The following is a 17,496-nucleotide window of genomic DNA, read 5'->3' on the forward strand; positions in this document are numbered from 1 at the left end:
TATTTTTTGTCTCAATGATTGTCATTATTACTACTTTAATGAATATAAATCACTGAATATAAAAACGATTCATCAAAATCAGTTAAATGTAAAGGTTAATGCTTTTTAGTCAGTGTCTGTATCATGAGAATGAACCTGTGTACTGCTTATTTGGATCCAAAAGGAGAATAATGTAGCAGAGGCAAAGCAATTTCAGAGTGTAGGGTTTGACAATGGCTTGGAGGTTGGAAGGAGCAGTTCAGTTCACTGCACTGTATACTTGAATGTAAGCTCTCACAGGGAGACGGTGTTGTGATTGGAGAAGCACAGTGGTGGGGACTAACCAAGAAGGTTTCAGTGAATTTTATTCTGTATCTACTGTAACAGCTTGGAATCAAGTGTTTTTGGTGAATGTTTTTGTCAATGGAGTCTGGTAGCTTTGAGGAGAGAGGCTGTTTCTGGCTTTGGGAAGGTGCAGCGTTTCGCCCAATTGTTTTGGTCTGAGGTCCTGGTGCTCTAGAGCAACATCTAGTGGCAGTGAATGTCTCATAGGAGTCTTTAAAGGAGACCTATGATGCTTTTTTCCTTTCCTTTGGTATTTTAGGTTCTTGTGCATGTAAAAGACCTCAAAAGTTACAAAAAGTCAAAGTCCGCACCAACAGAAGCCCCACCCTCCAGTTGAAAACACTGCTCCTGAATAGTCAGTAGTCCCGCCTTTAATTCTGTGACTTTGTGACATCACACTGTCACCATGACAGGCATGTAAGAACTGGTTTAGCACAGCTGCTCTGTTGTTAGTGGAGCTGGCTCAGGCTTGTGTGAGCTGACCAATCAACACTGAATAAGGCAAACCAGTCAGTCTTCATGTATTTATTTTTTATTGACAGTACAGCCTGTTCTGTAGAATAGAACACTTCAGTCTCTGAACAGAAAAGTTTCTTTCCCGCTTTACTAAAAATAAACAACTTAATTCCCTGTATTTGTCTTCTACTGTTACAGTTTCTCTTTTTTCTTTAAAAAAGTTAGCATGACCATATGTGTTGTATACATTTACAATGTAATAATAGCACTCCTTCTGAGGTTAACACAAACTGATGAAGATAAATCAACATACTGTACACAAATATATGGCCCTACAGCAGGATTACTGTTTGTAATAACTTACATTCAGATAATTCAGTTAACACACAAAAAACAAGCGCACACACACACAAACACACACACCACTGCCTTCGGTCTCAGCACTTGGTATGGTTCATAAATACTGCAAATTGTTGACTGATTTTTTTTCTCCCAAATCTACAACTGTTATGAATTAATGGTTTTAAAATGGAAATGTTTCTGTGAAACCAGATAAACGTTTATCAGTTAATCATAATAATGAGAAATGATTCAAAATGTCCGTGTGACAGTTCAAAGTATAAATACAATCTGCACTCAAACATGTACAATGGACAATCAGTTATAAGCGTGCTTCTAATAATCACAAGTATTCAATAAATATATTTAATGATTATTAATCATCCCACTCAGTAACATTGCTAGTTTAGCCCCTTAATCATTAAGGATTTCATCAGATCACTGCCAGCAACACAGCCAGCCACTTCTATTCATTCACTGTCAGTCAGAAAAGCAGTCAGTGGCCCAGTCCCAACATCCACCTTCAGACTTTCATAGAAATGCTGTAGGAGGAATCACTTCACAAGGACATAGGTGTTTCCGTTGCCAGTAAAGTCATGTATTATGTATATATGGGAACTGTACAAGATGTCTCATGGGTGTTCCCGAGGATGGACACTGGAACTGGGTCAGTGATACTAAAAACTTCCCTTCAGCAACAAACTGTGATAAAAGTTCAGTCTCTTGCTCTAAAAACCAACATTCGAGTCTTTGACATTTACATTCAGAAACATACATGTTTTATAATGCCTTATATTGCTATTTTTTCACCCACACGCTTGATTTCCTATAAATTAAATTATATGGTGACAGTATGTATGCATGATCCAGGTTTACGTTGGCACAGCAGTCTTGCTTCAATAGGTGCAGGTGTCGTGTTCCCACCCACTCTTTACTAGGATGCAACTTTGGTTTTGAGTGACAGTTCAGGATGGCAGACTCTACTTCTGATGTTACAGCTCCCATTTACATTTTAGTTGAATTAGGATGTCATGCCTCATACACAATAGAATCAAATGACACTACATTGTTGTTTTCCACAGGTCTGCCTCTGGCATTCTCGTCACAGTGTTTTAACAGGTGTCTGTGTAGCTGGACCTGCTTTGTACTACTGTTTATGTGCTACATGTGGATTATAAATGAAGGGAACTCATTGACAGATGAAAACAAAAGCCATAGACACAAATGACCATGTGTGGGGACCCTCAGCAGGTTCAGATGCAAATACATGAATTTGTGCAATTATTCAGATTTACTCTCTCTACTGCATCTAAATAATAAAGTAATTCAACAAAACATATTCCAATGAGATACAGTATGTTAGCTGTTTTTAGGCACATAAGAACAGTAAGTCACAGCAGGATAACACATTTAAGCCACAATCTGGATTCTTTTTGTAAATGCAGATGACACACAAAGAGATGGGAAAAAAAAGAGAGTTGCTGGTGGAAACAAATCTCTAATGCCAACATCATAACTTCCATTTACTTTCAGTGCAATACAATGCAGAAACAAAAACGAGTAAGGGGTTAAGAATACTATAGCGGCCTGAATATAAGAGCACAATGTTTTGCACTTTGAATGAAACAAGGCAGACAAATTTATCATGTTTGCATAAAAATATAGTAAAATATGGGTAAATTTTTTTTTTTTTAGCTAAATAAAGGCTCTGGTAATAAGTCTGCCTAGTTCAGAACCAGCAGCCACCTTTACTATGGCTGTATCTTTCCAATGGAAGAGATTTTCTTCTTTTGCTACAGTTAGCAGCAATTAGTGGATACTCGGGTGATATCCTTCCCCCTATTGGTTGGCCAATTCTTACATACTGCACCTTTAAAGTAACATCTGCTGTAGTGAATGTGTAACTGTGTAGTTTGGAAATATATGAACCCCATTTTTTTTTTCATACATAATGTGAATTAAAAAAAACAGTCTTATATTCGGGCCAATACAGTACATTTGAAATTAATGTGTTGCCTTTTTTCATTAAGGCTGAGAAGCAAAATGAGACCAAAAGAGGATTGTGAGAAATCTTTGCAGTACTTTTACCAAATTGGGCCTTTTGATATTACACTATGTATGACACAGTATATTGCATATACATCATATACAATATAGTTATGATGGACACTGAGGAAGGCCACATACTCCATCATCATCATCATTAGTCTGGTGTGACAGTATATGGGTATAACACAGTGTAACAGTGTCAGCCACTTCTGGTTTATTCCATTTCATTCACTTATATTGATCAAACTCATGATTATCTAAATAAATCAGCTGAAGTCTGGACTGGACTGTCTGTACTCCACAGCTGAAGGATGTCTGTATAGTTATTATGATGGGGTATTTGGCTCTGTAAATAAATTTGTATGTGTATTGTATATCACATGTGTCATAATATCCTCCATTATGTCCCGGTGTCATGTTGGTCATCGCTTGTTGAATCCTGCTGTCCGCTGTTTGGCCTGGTGTGTCTCTGTACTATCGTGTGTGGTGTGACTGTTTCCAGTGCATGTAGAGTCTGTGGTATGTGTATGGCCTTCGAGACCAGTGTGTTGTTTGTTTGCATTTTGCCCATTTCCTGTGTGTGCGCTGCGTGTTGCATCGTATGCGGTATGAGTATCTCTGTGTTGGGGGGCCCCCCTGGGTCTTTCATGGCCATACTAGCTCCTACCATGGCAGGATAGCTACGATTCCTTCTCAGCCCTGCGTTCAAACCTGGTAGGCCCCCACCCAGTGTACTGTTTCCCAGTCCGGTAGATCCAAAGGGGGCCAATAGAGTACTCCCAGATGAAGCAGAGGCGGCATTAGGGGGCAGGGTTCGGAAACATTTTAGTTTGTCCACAAGTCGCAGCTTCAGCATCTCTGTTTGACTGTCATCATCTGTTTGCCCCCCTCGCTCCCTCTCTGCCTCCCCCAGCACTTCCCTCAGGATGGTACGAGCTGGCTTAGAGGCAAGAAAGGTATCGTGAAACGGCGGGTCTTCGTCGGAGGGGCTGAACTGAAAGACTGGACGGGTGCTGGAAGAGGAGGCCGATTTGGAACGAGGCGAGTTGGGCGGGGTGGAGGGCTGGAGGAGGAGGGTGTCCGGGCGTTTCCTCAGTCGTGTGGGTTCGGTCTCCAGTGGCATTTCGCTGATTCTCTGCGCTACAGGTGTTGAAGCTCCACTGGCATCCAACCCTCGGTCCCAGCTGAGTGGGTCATACACTGAGGCAGAAATCCCATGCTCTAGCAGCAGGCGCACCAGGCCTAGAGAGGTGCTGGTGGTCTTGGTGGAGTCCCTAAGGTTGGTGGAGGACTCTGCTAGTGAAAGTGAGAGGGACAGGCGGCGTGGGGTGCAGCTGGGAGTGTAGGAAGGTGTAGGTGGGGAAGAGAAGGGTATAGGAGAGGAAATGGGGGTATGGGTGCCGATGTAAGCACTGCTCTGACAAGAAGCTAGAGCTGGGCTGGAGACGGAGAGAAGGATGGAGGAGGAGAAAGTGAAAAGGGAAAGAGAAGAGGATCGGGGGGTAATGGGTGTGCAGGAAGCATGAAAAATAGCAGGGGTGTAAGGACAGAAATTAATATACATGATTTATCAAGTCTTCATACTTTGCTTTTACCAACTGCTCTGTTGTCTGTCACATATAACTTAGCATATTTTACGTGATAATTGCCGTCAGGAGGAGCATTAAGGCATTCTGACACATTTTTACAAACATTAGACTATTTACCACACAATAGGTTAATTATTAGCGCCCTGAGTAGGTAAACAGTGAAAAGTCCACTTTCTGGTCTTCATTAAGCAAATGGAGCTGAATCAGGTGTCAACAAGACCTTTATCTGGTCCATGGATCACATTGGCAAAGTGGTCATATACAAGAAGGATATCGTAACCCCTCTTTTGATTTAAAGCAGACCTTTGGTGTCAGATGTAACTGATCTCTTGCCAGTGCTGAGAACAGTTTTGGATCTGGTGTTGAGACAGCTGCTGTTGTCTGCTTCAGGGGTTTGTTCAGTCTCTGGATTTGTAAACAGTGAGGACTCAGGACTAGTCTGTTGAACAGCTTGTTGTAGATGCTGAATCCCTGGCATCGGATGCCAAAGACCAAATTCAGACAGGGGTTACAGTACGATCTCCCCCTGTATAAGACCACTTGTTAAATACACAAATCAGCAACAGCATTAAAAGGACTAACAGCAGGTGAAGTTATTAACATTGATCATCTTGCAATGCAATGCTCCACTGGAAAACCTTTGGTCCTGGCAGTCAAACACTGTCACAGACCAAGTATACCCCTTCATTACAACAGCACTACCCCATGGCAGTGCCTCCCTAGCAGGACAATACACCCTGCCACACTGCAAAAACTGCTCAGGAGAGGCCCGAGGAACATGACTCAAAGCTCAAGGCATCGACATGGCCTACAACTCCACAGATCCCAATTGGATTGAGCATCTGTGGGACATGCCATAACAAGTCTGATCCATGGAGGTCCTGTGTCAATGCATCTATGTCAGAGCCATGTAAGATCATCAGGTGGGCCTTCATGGATCAGACCTACGGCACATCTCATGGATGCTCAATCTAACTGGGATCAGGGGTATTTGGAGGCTAGATTGCTGCTGAGGTCTTTGTCATGTTCTTTGGACCAGTCCTGAGCAGTTTTTGGGCTGTGGCAGGGTGCATTATCATGGTGTCTGATCCACTGCCCTCAGGGAATGCCTTTGCTATGAGGGGGTGTACTCATTACATTGCATTGTAACAAGATGATCAATATCATGTTGTGGCTGATCGGTGTATACTCTTCTCAATGCAAGAATTAACACCCATGCTCAAACCCTAAAAGTTAGATTTGATGAGTGCTTGGAGACACATCATTGTGTCAGATGTTGGATTGTTAGTCAGGAACATGTCAACAAGGAACATTAGAGACAAACTGCTGACGTTATTCTTGTTTACACACACCCACAGTCTTCAGGATTGCACCCCCATGCAGTGCCTCACCCCACTGGGAGCACTCAATGGCTCTGCTCTACTCCGGCCATGACAACCATATGATACAACTCCACTTCATCTTCCTCATCACTTGACCTGCCAAGGCCAATCAGACAGCAGGGACTTAGAGAGACGGACGTCAGCCAGGTGCTGTGGTATCAAAGTGGCCCTGATTCAAAATCTATTAGAGGGGAATTTGCTCATTGGCTGAGAAACAGCTATTTGATTTATGGTTCACAATACATTTTTGTGCAAGTTATGATCAAGTTACACCATCTGTTACTACAGTAGGTGGTTTTTATGTAAGGCTAAAGCAGCTCCCTCCCCTTATTGTGCCGTTTGATAAAGCTTCAATGCAAAAATGGACTCCAAGAAGACAAATGACTCCATCTTGTGTTCATAACAGTGCACTACAGTCACATTGAGGACTAAACAATATTGCTAAAGACATTTAAAAATGAAATGCAGTAAAATGGTTACAAAAAGAAGTCAGATGTTTAAGATGTTTACCTTGGAGACACAGAGGTCAGCTGATCAGAGGGGTGGAGGATCCTGCAGGTGGTGAAGGTGTATGTAGAGCTTGTATGGGACATACACTTCCCCGGGAAATTAACTAGAGCAGAGGAGAGGAGGAGGAGAATAGAACAGACGACAACAGAATGTGAGTACCGAGACAAAATACCAGAAAACACTGTAGACAACAAAGTGGAGGAATTTAAGCCCCAAGCAGAAGCACCAGCATATGAGCGCCCTGATTTTAGAGATACTGCAGTAATACTGATACTGAAGGGTGTGCTCATACCATGAAACGGAAAGATTATTATATCACATTCACAGTGCTTGGATTCACTCTGAAAGCATGTGTTTTGGTCATTGCTATAGTATTTGTTCACATTTGTCAAGTTTCTAAAAACCACAGTCAGGTGCCAACATGAACATTGGCACAGCTTTGATCATTCCTGTTCATACTGGTCATTGAGAGATCTCTCCCTGTTTCCAAACACAATACACCAACACACTGAACTATTGTCTTTTATTTCTTTACTTAATATTGTGGGACTGTTCTGCTTGGTATGGTGGTTTGACATCTAAATTTAAGAGCAGACACAGGTGATGCAAAATATTATTCACTATTAATTAAATGCACTCCCTTGAACTCATGTTTAAGTGAGGAATCCAAAGTGTAGGAAATGGTTAAAGTGTTGGAAATAAGTGTTTGACATGTTTCTATTATGTCTGCAGTCCATAACTAAATATAACATCATGTGTGGAAGAAGCTACAGGTCAGCTCCACTATTAACCAGCAGTGGGTGTCATGTGTTCATGTGACTTGGACAGCTGCACTAGTAACACCTGATATGCTTGTACGTGCCCTCATACTAGATCCGAGCCAGGATATTTCTGCATGCGTTTGTGTGGTGCGAGTGTTGAGTGTCCAAATATTTTCTAAATTTCTATGAATCGCACTAAAACAAGATACAATTCTGTGCTGCAGGTCACCCTTTGAGATTGAGATTATTAGAATGAATTTATAATCATTTAACCAAAAGTTATAGACTGGAGAAGATGTGATGAAGAGGATAGGCATCACTGAAGAGTAAAAAATGAGTATGATTGGTTGAAATAAAGCAAAGTGCCGCAGTGAAAGAAGGCGTGAACTTAGAAGGGAGATGTAAGTGAATGAACAAAAATAAAAGATGTACTCTGTTCGGTTGGGGTTCGATGGCTGCACACATGAGGACTGTCTGCCGGTGGGACGGGTGGGTGTGCAGGTGTGTGCACATGAGCGTGATGGTGCAGGAAGGGACGTCACATTGGGGTTGTGAGATGTCCTGTGAATGCCCTCCCTAATCCCGCACCCTCCCACCCCTCCTCTTCACCCCCCCTCCCCTTTATCCCCATGCTCCAGGGTTACAAGGGATGGTGGATGCAGTGCAGTGACCTCAGCTAAGTGCTCCCTCACCAGGCTTACGGTCCATTGCGGCGGCCTGTAAGGCCTGGAGCTCCTTGAGGTCCACGTGCCCGTTCATCTCTGAAGATGAGGGGAGAGGAGAGGAAGAAGGGGAGGGTGTGGAGAAGGAAAGGGGCATGTTTGCAACATGTCCATCTTTAACTTGAATCCCTTCTCTAGCCATGCACATTTCTCCTTGCAGTGTTTCTGACTGGCTGTTGTCATCGACGTCTCCGATTTTGTTGCAGCAGACAGAGGGAGAAGAGGTAGACCGAGGCAGATCTGTGGGAGCAGGGCTCTCTCCTGACAGGCCAGTGAATGAGTCACATGAAAGTTCATCCTCCTCTGGTTGGTCCAGCTGCCAGCCGTCTTCCTGTTCCTCGTGCGCTAAAGTGCGGAAGCCCTTTGTGACCACACCGGGCCGATGATCCAGCAGAGCGCCCATGTGGGGTTGAGCCAGCTGCTGCCAAGCATGGAGAGTAGCAGAGCCTGGAAAAAAAAAGTCAGAGAAATGTTAGATGTTTGCATCTCATGAAGTTAGTGTAATGCCCTCAGAGGTGTCGTTAAATCTACCTATTCACGTTTTTCATACTAACATATAAGGACATTTGTTTATAATGCCTTTCGTGATTTCAAGGGCATATTGACAGTGTTAGTGAGTACAATCACTGAAACTTAAAAAGTCGAGTTCTACACTGTTATCTTTGGTTAGATCATATCTAAAACTTAATATGTAGTACTTAAGGTACAATTTGTCTGTGGTGTCAAATACAGCTTAACATGCCAACTCACAATAAGCTTTACATTCTATTACATTATTATATGCTGTATCGTCTATGTATGTAGACATTCGGACATAATATCTGTTCAGTAAATGTCATTCTATGTTTAAACATTTAAAAATAGATCAAAATAAAGTTCAGCTGTTTACTGGCAGACATTATATCATTGGGCACACTCACATACACAGTCACACAATCCATGTCACACATTCATGCACTTACACAGACAGGACGACAGGCAAAGGCATATTCTCAGATTGTCACTTCATGCAGCACATACAGACATGTCACATATACTGCAATGTCTTTCTGTTTTGTCCTTGCACTTAGTAAATTGTCTAATTTCAAGTCCAATGGTTGTTTTCTCATGACACATGAAGGGTCTCTAAGAGATGTCAGCGCACACACAAACCCATAAGACGAACACCAAAAGAATGAGAGAAAAGGGGAAGGTGAGAAAATTAGTATGATTTTATTCCAGAATTAATCAACAAAGAAAACAGACATGTTGAACAGAAAAATAAGTAAAGTGCAAAGACGACAAAACCAAAATGAAGAAAATTAAAAGTTGAACAAAAGAGGAGTGAAAGGGATGAACAGTACATTCTGTATGAGACTTTAGTGTAGAGACAGATTATATTACTGCCATACAACTGTAAGAATACTATTAAAATTCAGAATTTTATCATTTCTGGACTGTTGCATTTTTAAAAAGTACAGTATAGTCATCTGACGGTGCCCAGAATTATTAAATCTAATCAAGAAGGCAGAACACTATCACAGATAATCTGAGGTTACCAATAAATAAATAATAGTACAACAACCATCATTAGACTTGAAATTAAACATTGCCAGGAGTTTTTTTGTCAAGCAACAGGGGATGTTAACATTTCACATGCTCATTTTTTTTGTCTGTAACTTTAAAACATATTATCTGGGGCCAGATGCATACAATGCAGACTCATAATCACGAGCAAGGAAGTAATGGCTCCAATGAAAATTTAAAAGATTTTTTATAAATACTAGTTTATGTGTATTAAAAGGTGCCTGCCTAGTTTTAGTATGTACACCTCATTTATACGTCAGTTACAAGTTAGTTACAGTACAAGTGGTGCAACTGAAATTGAACACTAGGTGGCGCCACGAAACAGAAAATGTCTCTGTGATGCAACAGTTTTAATATTACATCCACTTGAGAAGCTATAGCTTTGAAAAAGTGATGAATGCTTTAAAGGCCACATTTCTCACATGTTCAATTTGGGAAAAAACATCAGGTTTAAGGCTGTTGTTTCTTTTTTGGCCGACCTATTAATGTTGAGATTCTTAACTGCTATGTACTTGCTTTGTATCCGTAAAAGTAGCATAGTGTGGATAAATATCTGACAGCAAACATTCACAATCCAACTCTACAAACTCCGCTACCAATACAGAAATAATAAAAACTTATAGTATAGTATCCTCTATTTAAAAAAAACAACAAAAACAATCGGTGTGGCATTTAAAATACCACAGACTGACTAATTTGCTGCAAAAAATAGAAGTGCAAAGTGCTCATCATTTGTGAAGTACTTGGGATAAATGTAACACTGGAAACATGTAATGTCTGTCTCTCCTAAACTAAAGTTGACATTAAGGCATTTTATGCAATAATCCTTTATGGTATGGTATATATTTTCATACCTGTTTAATCAGCTTTGAATAAAATATACAGCACAAATCTATATGTAACATAGTCGAGGTGTCTTTTTGACAAACTATATGCTTCAAACGAGCAGCACACCGCAGACTGTCAGGTGTTCTATAATTCAAACCAGCAGCGTGGCTGTGTGTGTCTGAAGTAAAAGGAGTGCTGCAGATTCAAACCGCCCTCCTGTTGTTCCAACACCTCCAGCAGGCCCGTGACTAACGTCAGCGGAGCTCTGAGGTGAGACTGTGAGCTCAGCTCCAACAAACTGGAGCTCCTCTGCAGGGTCTTAGGACCCTGTGAGGCACTCAGCCAGATTCTGGCCGGACTGTGGTTATGAAAAAACAGATACTGATTCTGCTGCTGGTTCTGGTGAGTGTACCTTTGGGGAGTATGTAGAAATAAAGGTTTTGAATTTCTCTGATTCTGCTGATGTTTCTGAGAACTTTCATTTTCATTGTGTGAGGCATTCTGAGGATCAGAGGACTCATGTCTCTGAGAGGAATAATCACCTTCTAGCGGCTTTACAATTTGCAGCTTCTCCGGCAGGTACGATCTGGCTGTGAATGAGTATCCCGACCAGATGCTTCCAAGGGAGGGATGCGAACACAGCGACAGCAGGCTTTCCGTCGGCGTCCCTGGGCCTCCGCTACTCCCTTCACCTCCCTTTTCATCCTCTTTGGCCAGGTAAGCCAGCTTCCTCTCCCTCTCCTCCTCGAAGAAGCGTTTTTCTGAGAGGTAGTTGTCGCGGCGGAGGGACAGACGCCGCAGGGCTGCCTCCAGGTCCCTGCTGCCCGGGGTTCCTGGGGTACCAGGGGGGCGCCTGTTTGAGTCTTCCGACCTGCGGACATTGATTTTTAAAAGCAGAATGCATCTCTTTCTCAGTTTTGTTATTTTGTGAAGCTCGGTTGGTAGATTCTAATAAAAAGGCAGCAGCTAATGTATAAAAATCTAAAATGTGTGTTGCAGAGTGGATCTGTCCGTACCCATCGTCTGGACTCTCCATGATACTGCTGGTCCTGTTGTCCAGGAAGATCCCACTTCCTTTCTCGCTACCATATATGGAGTTGCAGCGTGGCGTGCCCACCCTGCTGGAGCGCCCTGAGGTGAAGCATGATGTCTGGTTGGAGCCTGGGATGTTGAGGGGGGAGGGGGCCTGCGATGAACGCTGACGCATCAGGTTCAGGTTTTTCACTGTCTGGAACACTCGCTTTGGTTGTAGTCTGGAGAAACATGGTGATATAAATATCCCATTGACCATCAACCGGAACATTTCAATATGACGTTAGACCAAATGATTAACAACACTTTATCTCTGTTTTCTATTAAAGCCTGATACCTCTGCTCCTCTACGTCCGGATCATCCATCTGCAGTTCCTTCCTCATGGTGCCCTCTATTTCTGCTGCCAGAGAGTCCTGGAGAAGAAGGCAAAAAAAAAGTGTAAATGGATTTTGCAGCTGATGGAAGCATGGAAATGCTGACTGATATGTTCATGAATATTAGCTCACCATCGGGAACAGACCCAGAGAATGGAAACGCCTTGATGTGCCGAGTGGTAGGGTTTTATTTCTCAGGTTCTTGAGCTCTTCCTGAGCCTCATGAAGCATCTCCATGCACTCTGCGTACTTGTCCTGTAACTCTCTCAGCTGGAGGAAGGGAAAAGAAAGATCAGGAGACAAGGATAAGATGGAAAGAAATTGAGAAAAAAAAAAAGAAAAAAAAAAACCCAAAACTGCTACAACATGCACATGAAGCTCTGTTTTCATTAAGTTTCCATTAGGAGATTATACTTCTGAAGCAGCACATAACACGAAGGATCCTCAACATGCTGCTCGGTTTTTAACTATGTGTTTTATTTATTATAGGTTTTAGGAAATGTAGTTACTATAGGGTCTATTTTAGTTATTACACTGTTATTTATTCTGTACGCTGCTGGACCTGGGTAACGAATTTCGTTCCTTCATGTTTTTGACATGTCGAATGACAATAAACTAATCTGAATCTGAAACAGGATTTGGTCCAAGGCAAACTCTCTTGGCAACGTATTTATTGAGAAGAAGCTACCACTCCAGAAAATGATGAAGTCACGGTCAGTGGGTTGTGGATCACCTCACCTCAGCAGTGAGTTGTCGCTGGGCGTCCTTGGCTGCACCCAAGTGCTGAGTCAGCTCCTCATTCTCCACGGCATACTACAAACACGCCAGAAAAACAGGACAGATATGAAAACATTGTATCCAATGTGCTCTGGTAGCATATGCTATGTTGCACTGAACGTAGGCATTAATTAGACAAACAGAAGATATTTGAAAACAGTATGAGAGATGTCAGGGGGTGTTTCTTACCAGCTTGGCCTTCTTCTGGAGGTCTACTATCTGTGAGAGGAGGTGTGTGATCTCCTCCTGCTGTCTGGAGGCGTCGTCACTTTTTCTGGCCAGCTCTTCTGCCAGAGTGGAAATCTGCAGGTTGGAATTACCTGGAAACATCAACAGGACAGGTGTTCATCAAAAGTGGGAATCTGTCCCCAAAAAACCTGCCTCTCTACTTAAGAGAGTGAGACAGCAGGTGACAGATACGACATAGAGCATAACATGACTCCAGTCGGTCCAATACTCACGTAGTTCTTTGACACAGTCATTGACAAGTTGCTGCTCTTTTTCCTCATAGGAGATAGTTTCTGTCTCCAAATGACTTGCCTGACAAAACAAAACAAAAATAGACATTACTAATCAATAGACCAGTACAAACCCCAAAGCAAAGCTTCTTCTAAAAAATAACCAGAAGGTCATGTTCACAGTGGAAGACATTCTAATGAAAACAAATTAGCTGTCATGCTAAGCTAACCTCGGCACATTTACATTGATTTTGTTAACATCAGTGTTGATTAATGAGCACTGTCTCATATAAATAAACCAATAAATAAATGCGACAAATTAGATTTAGATTCTTATTCTCGGTTTGAACTTTAACATCTCTAACTATTACATGGGTTTTTAATCCTTTTTGGATAAAATATTTACATGCTACATTGACTGTAAAAATATTGTACGTGTATGTTGGCTTATGTGCATGTGTGTGTGTGTACCTCAAATCGCAACGATTTGTTTTCTTCCTCAAGATCTTTGAGTTTCTTCTGCAAGGAGTCCAAGGGGAAAAAAGTGGGCGTTGATACACTGGTTTCAGTGGGACGCACACTGTTAACACACACACATTAGAGAAACTTGTCCATCAGTAGGTCAATCAATCAGCCATTACTATGCTATGAAACAGTGTGAAATATATTATTAGTCTACTACTCTGTCACACTTTACAAATACTAGAAATAGAGATTCATTAAAACAGCAATGAAAAGATTGTTTTTTTCTAAGGAAAGGAGATTTCATTATCAGCTCCAGTATAAAACTGCACTGCATAATTTTCACCTAGAATGGGGGAAAAGGTGATGAAGATGAGGAGAGGAGGTGAATGAAAGGAGACTTACGGTGTGGAGGTGGTCGACTCCCCCTCACTCTCCTCAGCAGCGCTGGTATAGAACTGTAACAGCTCATCTTTCATGGACAAGTCATGACGCAGCTGAGAAACCTACATGTAGAAAATGTGAAGAAGAGTTAAAGAGGACAGAGACAATAACAATGACTTTGCACATTCTGAGACAAACCCATCCACCAGTATGGTCCTATAAAGATGACAACGACAGATATACTTTATTTATAAAGATATCTTCCAAACACTGTCACATTTAATTACCATCAAGCGCACACACATACACACACACACACACACACACACACACACAAACACACTGTGTACCTCCTCTCGTATGTGCTCTACTTGCTCCTCCAGCAGTTCGTTCCTCTCACTGAGGGTTTTGTTTTTCTTCAGCAGTGACTGTCCGATGCGAGCTGCTAACTCCAGGTCACGCTCTTTCTGCACAGACACAAAGGGTTTTTTTTAGTCTTTTAACAGCAAAACAGCTGAAACATGACAGATGTTAAAATAATTATACCCTTATTTGCTGTCTTGTCGTGAGTTGAGAAGATAAGATTGATACCACTCTTGCCCAAGGAAAGAGCCAGGCTAGCAGTTTCCCCCAGTCTTTATGCTAAGCTAACTGGCTTCTGACTCCCATCTTATATTTAACAGACAGATATGGGAGTAGTATAGCTCTTTCCATCACCCTGTGCAAGAAAGTAGGTAAGTGTTGTTCCCAAACTGTTGAACTATTCCTTTAGCATGTTAAGTGCTAATTTGTCCTCTATGCAGCAGAGGCACATTTTAATCAACGAGGAAGGAAAACGTGGATGTGTGTAGGCAACACAAAGTCCACACATATTTAGACCAGGCGGTTCAGCTTAGTGTGAACTAAGAGAGAATATTGATGAATTGTCAACCAAAGGAAGTAACATCTTCACAGAAATGGAGGTCAGCACAATGATGTCTCATATGGTGACAACAGTTATCCGGTCTGTTTGTTAATGGTGTGATATTTTTTTACACCATCATTAGTCAAGAATTGGATGGCTGGCTGGCTGGCTGTTAAGTTTAATGATTCATTTAACAATGAATGGCAGCATTCTATCTTCACAGTTTTTGTATTCATGCTTGGAGAGAGCTGGCTGATCTGATGTGGTGGATGACTTATATTTGAATATCAGCTGCATAATAAGTTTTATGATGTGGTTCCATCAAACTTCATGAAACAACCTCTGTTTATACAGTCAGACCACATAATACCATTTGACCAAAGTGCCTCACAGCACTTTGAGCATGTACTGTGGTCCTTTGTGTTTTTTCTACTTTAGCTGATTTTACTCGTCACGATCTTACCTCTTCAAGTAGTCGAGTGACGGCATCAATGTCACTGTAGGTCTTCGTCATCTGGCCCACTCTGTCAGCACACAGTACTGCACAGAAACAAAGAAAGAAAGAAAGAGTCTTTAAGTCTCAATATTTAATTCTAGAGTGAAGATAACAGTCCATGCGCTCAATTTTAAATCACAGGAGCTGGGTAATATGGCCTGAAAGTGATGTGGCAATACTTTTAGACTGTATTGTGATACACGATATACGGTATGTGTTAAAATTTTGAAATCAAAAGTACTTCATAAATGCGAGGACTGGGCGACAAAATCAAATATGACAATATTTTTAGACCAAATCCTTCAGTATCGATATTGCGACATTGGTGTAAGGATGACTATTCATACTTTCACAAAATATGAACACAATGAGATTCCTGATAAATAATCATCAGTTATATTGATATAATGACTAAGTGGGCAAATGCAACTATTAGAACAAGTAGAACAGCCTGCTAAGTTGAGAAAATGACATCACTTCAATGCAGCCTTTAAAACCAGGAAAACACAACACTTTTGCCATATCAAGATATCCAAAATACATTTTGGTGAGCTTTCAACTATAGATGGCTGAGAATATGTTGCAAGAGCTTACAATGTGTTTCATGCTCAGACTTCTGTAATTTGCAATGTCTGTAGGTAACTAAATTCAGGGGATACATCTCAGCTGCAACATAATTTAAAGAGTATCAATATTTGTTAAAAATATCATTCCAGATGATCCATCTCAAGATTATACAAGACTCTCAGTGTTTTGAACACACAAAGCTGCTACGTGTTGGATTTCATGAATCAAATTCCTAAGAAGTTCACACCCACATACAACACCTGATGCCAACCCACCTATTCAAAAACCTTCCTGCCTAGTCATCCAAAAAAGATAAGATATTGAAAGGAGACATAATAAGAGGGGAACACCCCAGCTACATGAGCGCAGGTTCATTATCCTGTCATTGGCACACCAAGCTCTGAATTCAATTAATCAGCTTGTAGTCGAGACTAGTATTATTTACTCAGAGGTCAAAATTCAAACAGAGTCTTGTTGACGGATTACAACACATTTGACTGTACAGTATGACCCTGTGTGTCAGCAAAACAGCCATGAGGGGCATTCTGACACAAACAATGCTATTTTCTCTGCTCATTAAGAGTTACTGGTTTCCACCATTGAGTTTCGTTGTGGTTCTTGATTTGTTGCTCAATTTGAGCGTGTGTTACACTTCAATGTAGATAAAATAACTTGGTGTGGATATCACCACTGAGTGAAGGTGTTTATTTTTTAACAGTCTTATTAGTCACTTTTAACACTGTCAGCTGGAGAGAGAAGGTGGCGTGATAATGTGTGGAGGTGTAATGCCAGGGACACTGCCAGATAATATGATGCAAAATATTACAACACGGAACAGTTTAATTATTTCACTTTCCACAGAAATCAGATTTCACTCGAGGCAGGTTAGGAGGAATACAGACAACAGTGCTCATTCAGAGGCCTCCCAGAATGCAAAACAGAGCTTGCCAATGCAAACTACATATTTCCATGTCCTCATACAACACAGGCAGCGTGCGGCAGCTGGAAACAAAGACACAACTAAGGCCTCAGCTGGCTGTGCTTTAGTTAAGGAAATTTCCCATCATTACCATCCATTATTAAACAAGTTGCTCTTTTCTCTTTCAAGGTTGAATGAGCGTGCATGACACTGAGCAGCTTCACAGAGGTAGTTTGTCGGATCAAATAAGGCCACCTCAACTTGTTTGTGGTTAATTTTGTACCCCAGACTTCCAAGGTGGTGTAGGATTTCAATAGTTTTCCTTTATGAACCCATCACGTGACAACAACCCGACAACTCTGGATTGCAAAGACATGATGCGTAAAGAAATTCTACTTGAATGTGAGTCTACACTGAACATCTAGAGTCATGCTTGAGGAACAGCAGTACTTTGAGCTAAAAAATACTAATGTCAGCATGCTAACATGGTCACGCTATCATGCTGCTTTGCAGCAATACAATGTTTAACATGTTTTCCATCTTAGTTTAGCTTGTTAGTATACAAACATTTGCTCAATTGCATGAACACCTCTAAG

At 41.4% G+C, this 17,496-nt stretch overlaps 1 protein-coding gene across 2 annotated transcripts in view; it reads right to left on the bottom strand.

Moving 5' to 3' along the window:
• Positions 1-840: 840 nt before the first annotated feature.
• Positions 841-17,496, bottom strand: part of trak1a (trafficking protein, kinesin binding 1a) — a 32,753-nt gene continuing 16,097 nt past the window's right edge. For both annotated transcript variants that reach the window (XM_073484937.1, XM_073484936.1), the window contains 14 exons: positions 15,382-15,458; positions 14,365-14,481; positions 14,036-14,136; positions 13,640-13,748; positions 13,172-13,250; positions 12,900-13,030; positions 12,672-12,746; positions 12,066-12,203; positions 11,896-11,972; positions 11,543-11,779; positions 11,069-11,397; positions 8,103-8,579; positions 6,650-6,752; positions 841-4,607 (listed from right to left, as the gene is read on the bottom strand). In XM_073484937.1, coding sequence (XP_073341038.1) covers positions 3,569-4,607; positions 6,650-6,752; positions 8,103-8,579; positions 11,069-11,397; positions 11,543-11,779; positions 11,896-11,972; positions 12,066-12,203; positions 12,672-12,746; positions 12,900-13,030; positions 13,172-13,250; positions 13,640-13,748; positions 14,036-14,136; positions 14,365-14,481; positions 15,382-15,458 — 3,089 coding nt within the window. In that variant the 3' untranslated portion in view covers positions 841-3,568. The remainder of the gene's footprint in view (positions 4,608-6,649; positions 6,753-8,102; positions 8,580-11,068; positions 11,398-11,542; positions 11,780-11,895; positions 11,973-12,065; positions 12,204-12,671; positions 12,747-12,899; positions 13,031-13,171; positions 13,251-13,639; positions 13,749-14,035; positions 14,137-14,364; positions 14,482-15,381; positions 15,459-17,496) is intronic.

Source organism: Pagrus major, chromosome 17 (assembly GCF_040436345.1).
Source record: "Pagrus major chromosome 17, Pma_NU_1.0".
Classification (NCBI taxonomy): domain Eukaryota; kingdom Metazoa; phylum Chordata; class Actinopteri; order Spariformes; family Sparidae; genus Pagrus; species Pagrus major.